This window comes from Chinchilla lanigera, unplaced genomic scaffold (genome assembly GCF_000276665.1).
Source record: "Chinchilla lanigera isolate Chin_1 unplaced genomic scaffold, ChiLan1.0 scaffold00008, whole genome shotgun sequence".
Taxonomy (NCBI): Eukaryota; Metazoa; Chordata; class Mammalia; order Rodentia; family Chinchillidae; genus Chinchilla; species Chinchilla lanigera.
In genome coordinates this window covers 36,984,967-36,994,437 of record NW_004955409.1, presented here as the reverse complement: position 1 = coordinate 36,994,437, position 9,471 = coordinate 36,984,967, and the positions used below count along the sequence as shown (strand labels likewise).

General features: G+C 53.2%; 2 protein-coding genes across 2 annotated transcripts in view; both read right to left on the bottom strand.

The window, feature by feature from the left end:
• Positions 1-3,500: 3,500 nt before the first annotated feature.
• LOC102019781 (solute carrier family 22 member 17) lies at positions 3,501-5,978 on the bottom strand. Its single transcript, XM_013510429.1, has 7 exons — positions 5,921-5,978; positions 5,612-5,652; positions 5,281-5,426; positions 5,051-5,156; positions 4,687-4,904; positions 4,289-4,400; positions 3,501-4,145 (listed from the first exon to the last, which is right to left on the bottom strand). The coding sequence occupies exons 2-7, from the start codon at positions 5,647-5,649 to the stop codon at positions 3,857-3,859; spliced, it is 909 nt and encodes a 302-aa protein (XP_013365883.1). The 5' UTR covers positions 5,650-5,652; positions 5,921-5,978; the 3' UTR covers positions 3,501-3,856.
• Positions 5,915-9,471, bottom strand: part of LOC106147692 (solute carrier family 22 member 17-like) — a 4,397-nt gene continuing 840 nt past the window's right edge. The window contains exons 3-6 of the mRNA XM_013510240.1: positions 8,894-9,406; positions 8,692-8,795; positions 6,335-6,489; positions 5,915-5,985 (exon numbers count right to left, since the gene is read on the bottom strand). Coding sequence (XP_013365694.1) covers positions 5,975-5,985; positions 6,335-6,489; positions 8,692-8,795; positions 8,894-9,406 — 783 coding nt within the window. The 3' untranslated portion in view covers positions 5,915-5,974. The remainder of the gene's footprint in view (positions 5,986-6,334; positions 6,490-8,691; positions 8,796-8,893; positions 9,407-9,471) is intronic.

Genomic DNA, 9,471 nt, shown 5'->3' with positions numbered 1-9,471 from the left:
GACCCTGTCTCGAAAAATTAAAAAAATAAAAAAAAAAAAAATAAAAAAAAAAAACAAATTTTAGAAGTGTGACTCTTCCAGCTGTGCTTTTTCTCAGATTTGTTTGGCTGCTCTGGGTCTTCTGCACTTCTGTATGAACTATAAAATCAGCTTGTCAATTTCTGCAAAAAAGGCAGCTAGGATTTTAGTAGAGGTTATGCCGAATCCACAGATCGTTAAGGGAATGTTGCCATCCTGTATCTCTTGTGTTTATTGGGGGTGGGGTGGGGTGCATGTACCATCTCAACATAGGTCTTCAGCCCCTGAACACAGGATATCTTTTCATTTATTTAGGTCTTGAATTTCTTCCAACAGTGTTTCATAATTTTCAGTGTACAAATATTATACTTCTTTGGTTAAATTTATCTCTAAGTATTTTGGTTTTTTTCCTATTGTAAGTGGGATTCTAAATTTCATTTTCAGATTGTCTATTGCTGTTGCATAGAAGTACAATTATTATTATTGTTTTCTGAGGTACTGGGGATTGAACCCAGTGCCTCCACATACCTAGGCAAGTACTCTACTTCAGAGTACTTGCCTCAGCACTATTTTTGAGATTGGATCGCACTAAATTCCTCAGGTTGGCCTTGAACTTGTGATCTTCCTGCCTCAGTTTCCCAAAGGGCTGCTATTATAAACATGCACCATCACAGTTAATTTTTTATGGCAGTGCACTAATGTATTCCTGTAGCGCCAGCTACTTGGAGGTGTGAGGCAGGAGACTGGCAAGCTGGAGATCAGCGGGGGCAATTCACTAAGACCCTGCTGCAGTGTAATAAGGACTGGGATGAAACTCAGGCTTGGTCCCAAGGACTGCAAAAACCAACATCAAAACAGTAACTCTGCTGACTCATTTTCAATAGGCTTGTGTTTGTATATTATTCTTTAGGGTTCTCTGTAAGATCATGTCATCAGGAAATGCAGTTTTATTTCTTCCTTTCCATTTTGGGGGCCTTTTATTTCATATCTCTGGCTAGAACTTCCAGCACAAGGTTGAACAGAAGTGGCTAGAGCAGACTTCCCTTTATTTCTGATCTCAGGGGAGAAGCTTCTGGTCTTTCAGTGATTATGCTGCTAGCTATGGTTCTTCACGGATGTCTTTTCCCAGACATTAAAAACTTGCTGGACTGGTGCTGTGACTCACTGGCAGAGCACTTGTCTGGCATGCGTGGAGCCCTGGGTTCGAGGCCCACTACGGTTGAAAGCAAACAGACACCTGCTGGTCTCTATGCACACCATATTGTCATGCCTCTGGGCTTTTCATTGTCTTCCTCAAGACTTCATTGTAAACATTGGATCCAGATATCTGAGGAACTTTCCTTGACAATAGGGTGCAAACTTCTGTTGTATAATGTTTGTGTCCCCCAGAATTCAACTGTCGAAACGTAACCCCCGCTTGTTAGCGCTAGGAGTTGTGAGCTTTGGGAGGAGTTAGGTCCTGAGGGTCTCTACGGCGTATAAAAGGACCCCCGAGTTGTCCTGCCTCCTTTAGTCGTGCAAAGACACAGCTAGCAGGTGCCATCGAGCCAGGAAGTGAGTCCTTACCAGACACCACATTGGCCAGCAACTGGCCAGCTCAAACTTTGAACCTTCAGGCTTCCAGAATGGTAAGAGAGAAATTTCTGTTGTTTGTAAGACACTCAGTCTATGGTTCATTTATTTGTGTATGTATTTATTTTGGTCTATATTTTATGATACCAGCCTGGCTGGGCTGACACTTTTTTCTCCTCAAAGCTGCCACAGCGCTTTTTACATTTCTCTGCATTTTCCGCATAGCATTGTAATTACATCTCACAGGCTTTGCCTAGAGCAGTGATGGTGAATCTGTGGCAGGTGCACCTCAGCGGGCTGTCTGTATCACTGAGAGCTCTAAAAGGCCCATCATCACTGGCCTATACTGAGCAAAGCGGGATGAGACCCATGTGTGCTTCCAGACATTAATAACTCATTAGGAGAAGGAGGCTGCATGATGGTCAGACAGACATGGACACATCACTTCATATAATCTGTGTGTGTGCATTTGTGCGTTACTGGAGATCGAACTCAGAGCCTTTGCAGTGAGCTACATCCCAGCTCCTCTTCCCCTTTTTTGGAGATAGGGTCTAGTTACCAGGTTAGTTCCAATTTGGAATCCTCCTGCCTCAGCCTCTCAGACAGCTGGTATTACATGTATGTGCCACAACACCTGGCTTTATATAACTTTTTAGGTTAAAAATGTACCCTGCCTGGCCAGGTGCAGTGGCACATGTCCATAATCCCAGACTTTTGGGAGGCTGAAGCAGGAGGACACAAGATTGATGCTAGCACGAGCAATTCAGTAAGCCCTTTACTCAAAAGATAAGCACTGGGGGCATCTGGTACAGCTCAGTGGAAAACCATCTGCCTGGCATGTGCAAGTCCACGGACTCAGTCCCAAGCACTGCAAATAGATAAATAACCTTGTGGATTTTTAATTTCCCTCTAATAGTCGATTATAGCTCTTAGTTGTGAACCTAAGAATCCGTGTTTCAATTAGTATAATCTCTTTAAGTAGTCATTTCTCTTATTTGCCTGATAACTATGTTCCTGAAGTTCCTAGAGTACCTAATTAATTTAAATTTTATAGGTTGAATGATCCTTTCTCTTGTGGTGTTTAGAAATATTTCCAGTCTGGCATGCAAGAAGTCTGCAGACTCACTTCTCAAGACCTGGCTACTCTACTTACCAGGACATTACCTTAAACAAGTTACTCCTCAGTGCAAGCCTTCGTCTCCCCATCTGTACAGCCTAAAAAATAACAGCCATTTTTATGGAGTTATCGGTGAGATCCCTTGTTTCTGCAGTTGCTGAGTGCCTGGAGCCCATTCGTTGGGAAGCCCTGCCACAAACGCGGCTGGCACGAAGGTTTCTGGGTGCTGCTCCTGTACTGCGAGGCCTCTTGGCTCCAGAGCGTTTATGACTAGGTCTGCTTTTCCTTTCCTTCTCCAAACTGTCACCATTAATCTGCCCACCACGTCCAATAAACTCCTAAATTTATTATTATTTGTGGTACTGAGGATGGAACCTAGGGCCTCATGCATGCTAGGCAAGTGCTCTACGCCTGAGCTATACCCTCAGATGAGTTTTATTTGGAGGCAGTCTCCCAAAGTTGGCCAGGCTGGCCTTGAACTCATAATCCTCCTGCCTCAGCTTTCTGAATAGGTGAGACTACAGGAAGGTACCACCATGCTCAGGTCATTACAGTCAATTGCTTACAACAATAACAACAAAAAACCCTAGTGATCCAAACACCTACCTTGCAGTTGTAGTAAGGATTAAACAGTACAAAGCACCTATCGTGGTCCTGGAAGCACAGCAAGTGATCAGTAAGTGGTTAACACCTGGGGGAAGGTACGGGAAGGGGAGGCAAGGTCGCTAATGGTCTGTGTCCCGCTGAGAGGAGCATTCCCCCGAGAGACAGAAGGACAACAGAAGGGAGGGAGTTCAGGCTATGATGTGCTCATTTATTCAAAATGTCTTTATTGAAACAGGATGATAGAGCAAGAAAGAACGAGGCCTGGGAGGACGTCTTTGGGCACAGGATGGAGCCCAGACCCAGCAGCTGTGCTGGAGCTCCCTCCCTGTCCCCTGACTCTTGCGCAAGAAGTGAACACAAAGCAGCAGGGAGGAGGTGGGGGTGGGGACAGCCCTCTGAGCTCTCCTGGACGGCTGGCGTGAGGCACCTCCAAGCCCTCCGTGGAGCCCTGCCTTCCTCACTGTCTTCCTAGCCTTCTTGCCGGGGTCCTCCGCCACCTTTCCATACGGGCCAGCCTCCCGCCAGAGTGCTCACGGAGGCCACTCAGAGGGCAGCGCTGGGGGTGGCAAGCAGCGGGACGTGGTCACAGCGGTTAGGCGGTGGCTGCCGCAGCAAGGAGGGCCGGCGGCACAGCTCCCCATCCCGGAGCACCTCCGGCAGGAGCTTGCGCTTGGTCTCCGGCAGAAGCATAACGCTGAGGATGCACAGGAGGGCACAGGCCGCCAGCACCACGTGCTGCAGGAAGGCTCCATGGCCCATGTGGAGGCGCTGGGCAGGGCCACTCAGCCCCCCGAGGGCCCCCAGTGCCATGATCAGGCCCAGGCCACGGCCCCTGGAATACATGGAGGAGGCACTCAGCCTACAGCTGTGGACCTTGCCCCACCCCTCCGGCAGCTTCCTCCCTCATCCCTCAGGCCCTGTCCCCAGGGAGAGGCCTGGAGCCCTGGGCCTGCCCTGGCCGAACCCGGTGCTCACCGGACAGTGGTAGGGATGATTTCAGCAGCAAGGAGGGTGCTGAGGATGGCAGCAGCTTGGGAAGAGAAGAGCCCAAGGACAGAGAAGGTGGTAACGGCAGCCTCATTCAGATCTGCAGGACCAGGAAGGATGGTATGAACCAAGGTGGGGCATCGTGTGTAGCCTTGTCCCCGGCACCATTCCTTGGCTCTCAGACCCCACGGCTCTAGCTGGGTGGGCTCTGGGCATTCCCCAACGGACTGGGAGAACAGACAGGGTTCTGCAGTGAGGAGGAAGCTCGGGGTAGGGTCTGGTCTTATCTTGGAGGCCTGTGGCAGAAGTAGAGGCCGAGCCTGTCTGAGACACTCTGCTGGGGTTCCCTTGTTGAGCCCCCACTGTGAAGAAGGAAGGATGCTCACAATCCCACAGGCCCAGCAGGACCAGGGACGCAATGCCAGTGAGAGTCATAGAGAGAAGCAGGATTCCTCGGCGGCCGAATCGGTCCACGGTGACTCCCAGGAAGACACAGGCCAGGGCCGCTGTGCCGCTGGCCAGCAGGGAGCACAAGTAGAAGTCTGATGGGCTCCCCGCTCCTCCCATAGGCTGGTAGCAGTGGCCAATGGCGTGGGCAATGAAACTGTGAGAAGGGGTGGGGTGGCAAGGAACAGTGTCTGAATCCCCAGCCCCGGCCTTCCCACTCCCTTGGTCCTCTTCAGCCCCCGCCCCCAGCCGGTGCCTGTCTCAGCTGCTGGCCTGGCCCTTGGCTCCGACACCCAGGCTCACTTGGTGAAGCCCAGGATAAGCAGATTCTTCCAGATGTTTCGGTAGTTGAGGAGTGCCACGAAGGAAAAGGTGGATGTTGCGGGGAGTGGACAGGTGTTCTCCAGCTCTTTGAGAGAGAGAGGCGAGCTCTCTGTTAGAAGGATCCTCCCATATCGGCGGTGGACACCCCGGGAGGTAGCACAGCTGCAGCCGTGAAGAGGGCATTGCCATGCAGGAGGGGCCCGACTTACCCTGCAGGGCCTCCTGGGCCTCCTCCCCCAGCATCTGCCCATGGGGCCGGTTCCGCTCAGCCAGAATCCTCAGAACAGACTGAGCCTCCTCGATCTGCCGCTTCACTATGAGCCACCGTGCAGACTCCAGAAACAGACCAGGCCAGCTGCAGGCAGGGTGGTAATACACAGGCTGAGGCCTTCCCTCTCTTGACACAGGAAACTCACACCCCGGAGGCACTGGGCAGGTCTGCACTGGGGGCACTGGAAGGGCAGGGGGGTCTCTAGGCTAAGAGGCAAGCTGGAGGTGGGGATGGGAAGGGCCGGGTCACAGGAGAAGGGCAATACTAACCCATAAAACAGGAAGAGGATACAGGGTGCAGTGATCATCCGCTGCAGAAATCGCCAGTCCTTAGAGACAAGGGCCAGGCCCAGGAACAGGAAGTGCCCTCCCACCCCCACCAACTCCCCTGCCAGTGCCACCCGAAGCCTCTGGGTTGGGTCGCACAGCTCCAGGCCTGGAAATAAAGCAGGGATGGAAGGGCGAGAGAGGGGCCGGGGAAGAAGCGTGAGAGAGAAAAGGAGAGAAGGAGAGGAGAGAGGACAGAGAGCTGGGTCAGACCCTGCGCAAAGGCTGCACTCATCGCCCCCACAGACCAACCTCTGGGCAGCAAGGGGTAGAGATTGTTCGTCCTTTTTCCTCTGCTACTCAAACCTAGGAGGACTCTAGGATCAGAATATTCCCAACTTAGAGGGCCTTTCACGTCGCGTCTCTTACTTGACCATGTCAACCCCTGTCCAAGGTCACATAGCTAATCAAGATCTCTGTTTTAAACCAGGTGGATTTACTGATGGCAGTAAGCCCAGGGCAAGGCTTCGAGCTCCCAGGAGAGGTGTGGAGAGAAGCAGGACCTCTGGCCTCATCAAAGGCCGGGGCAGAAAGCTGAGATTCTGAACAGCTGAACTCTGGGGCTGAAGAAGGGGCTGAGGAGACCCTAGTGGGCAGCTGGGATGGCCTGGGAACGCCGAAAAGTGGGTGTGACACAGGAGGGGACTCGGGCAGGGGGCCACTTACGCATCAGGTAGACGCCAAGGTCAACCCCAGCAAGCAGAAAGCCCAGGAGGAATCGGAGGGCCATGACACCTGTGGAGGAGCCTGCGGCAGCCCCTCCCACTCCACAGGGACCCACCAGTCCCAAGGTCAGCAGCACAATGCCACGGCGGCCAAATCTGGAAAGCAGGGGAGGCTTCTGGTCACTGAAACCCCTGGGTGAGGAGGTGCTGTGCAGGGCCCAGGTGCCCACTTCAAAGCTGGAGGTGAGGATGAGGCTCTGAGGCCAGAGATGATAGAGACATTGGGTTGCTGGTGTCCGGATACTGGTCACTGGGATGAGGCTATAAGGATTGAACCCAGGGCCTTCACAGTGAGCTATATCCCCAGCCCTTTTTATATGGAGACAAGAGTTACTAAATGATCCAGCCTGAGCTCAAACTTGCAATCTTCCTGCCTCAGCCTCCTAGAGTGCTGGGATTATAGGCATGTGTCAACATATCCAGCAATTCAGGACCACTGATCCTGGGGACAGAGCCAGTGGTCAGTGGGAATGGAATTTGTCTTGCTCAGACCAGTCAGAGGAGATGTAAGTCATAAGCATATGGGATTAGATTGATCCGTGGAATGAGGCCATTGGCTTCTTGTAACGGGGACAGTAATGGTCAATGAAGATGGAGCTATTGATCTCAGGGGACTGAGTAATTGATCTTGGTGAATGAGGCCATGAAGTTGGGACAAGAGCTTTTTAATATGTAAGGGTTGTCGGTGGGATGGGCCAGGAGATGGAGCTGCTGACCTATGGAAGGGGTCTGTGGGGATGGGTCTATTAATTCATGACATAGGACTATTGATCTGTGAGGCTGGAACTCTTAATCTCTGGAGCATGGAGAACTGATCTCTGGGGATGTCATTAATCTATGGGGTACTGATTTTAGTTTGTATGGACGGGTGGTTAGTAGAGATAAGTCTATTAAGTGACAGAAATAATCAGCAAGGATGGGGTCACAGACCAGGGAAGATGAAACTACTGGTGATGATGGTCACTCACCAGGAGTCAGTGGGGCTGCAGCCACTGATCTTTTGGGGGCTGGGCTATTGATCTTCGGTGATAGGACTACCGATCTACACTGATGAAGACTGGTCACTGGTGTACGTGTGCCAAAGCAAGCACAGTGACTGGTCATTGGAAAGGGGGCACTAATTAATCCCTGCAAATGAGGCTGCTAACCCAGAGATGAAAGCCCTCCCCTTTCAATGAGGGTCACCTTACTGGTTAATGTAGCTAAGGCTTCTGATTTTAGGAGACTGAACTACTGGTCTCTGGGTATAACAGGAACAGGAATAAGGCTACCAGGAAATGAGGCTACCGGTGTAGAGGAATGGGCTACTGCCTTGTGGGTTTAGGACTGTTGGCCCACAGATGTGACTATCAGGCAGTGAAGATGGTACTGATTTTAAGAAGTAGACTATTGAATGTTGAGATGTCTTTGGTCCATAGACATCAGACTATTAATCCACTTAGATGGGACTGCAGGTCAGGCAAGATGAGAGATCCACGGGGATAGTCAGAGGAATTGGAGCACCTGGTCAATGGTGATAGTGTCCAGAAATAGAGGAGATGTGATTTTTGATCCTTGAGGGGAGCTATTGGTTAGTGGGTTGCTGATCTTTAGAGGTGAGGCCACTAGTTCATGGAAATGGGGATACCAGTCTGAGAGGACCCGAAAGCCCCTGCAGATCCTGAAGACAGGAGGATCAGTTTACGAGGTGTGCTCTTGGGGTCATCTGGCAGCAGGCACAGGACTATGGGATATTGAAGACGATGGGACTGCTCTTCGGAGATAGTTATTGACTGGCGGGGGAAGGGCTACAGACAAAGATGGGCCATTTGTTTATAAAGCCGAGCTATTGGTCAGTGGGGATGGGGCTGTTGATATTTAGGAATTAATACTGACCTTTGGGAATGAGGCCACGGGATGAAGCCAACAGTCCAGGTGGGGGATTAGCTGGTGGGGACGAGTCTGCTGACCATAACGGCCATAAGGGCAAAACAGGGACAGACAGACTTGCTCCGTGGAGATGGTGTGCGGTTAGGGGTGGGACTCTTTGGAGATGAGGCCAATGATCCAGCCTATGGGACTACTGATCAGTGGGAGGGGGCAAGCAGTCCACCAGGAGAGGGTGTGCCTTGTGCCAGAGGGCTATGGAACAGCACTTGACAGGAGCGAAGATGAGGCAGGGGTAGGTCATTAGGCACAAGTCCAGAGAAGACTGCAGAATCCAGCGATGGTCCCCGGCCTCCTGCCGACCCAGGCGCTTGGGCTAGCTTTCCTAGGCCCCCTCCTCTCTACCAGCCCTGCTCCCACAGCAGCCCTCACCTGTCTGCGGGGTAACCCAGGAACAAGTAGCCGGAGGCAAAGCCCAAGATGAAGAGGATCTGCTCCAGGATCACCTGCCAGCCCAGGTCACACACCAGATCCCACTGGAGAAGAGAGAAGGGTGCAGCGGGCGTGAGGTCCCGCCCGCCCTCATCGCTCTGGCCCGTGTCCGACCCGCGCCCACCTGGCCTGGCCACCTCACCTGGCCGATAGCGTTCGTGGTGAGCACGGGGAGCCCGTTATAGTCCCAGTCCTTGAGGCAGTGGTTGAAGTCCGGCGGGGCGAAGCCGCTGCACGCGGGGTCAGTGCTGGTGGCGACGCGACTGGCGGTGCTCGCTGCTAGAGCCGCGCTGGCGGCGATGCTGACGCCACTGGCATTGGGGGGCTGCTCCCAGCCCGAGGTATTGGGGGGGAAGGCCCCATAGTGGCAGTGCAGCGGGGGCGCCAGCGTGAAGATGGGGTCCGAGGCCAAACCCAGAGCCACGAAGAGCACGGGCAGGCAACAGAGGCCGAGCTGCAGCTGCTGGCCGCCGCCCAGCGCCCCCACCTGGGCGAGCAGCGCCTCAAAGCTGAGGGGGCCTGGGGGCACGGCCAGCGACAGGCTGCTGCCCAGCGCGTCGCTGCCCGCGTCGCCCTCCCCCTCCCGCTCGCGCTCGCGCTCGCGCTCACCCTGCAGCTGCTCGGCGGGCACCGCGTCTCCGAGGGTCCCGACCTGCTGTGGGCGGGGAGGGGGCAGCGGGATGAAGCGAAGGGCAACGCGGGGCGCGCGGAGGGGGCGGG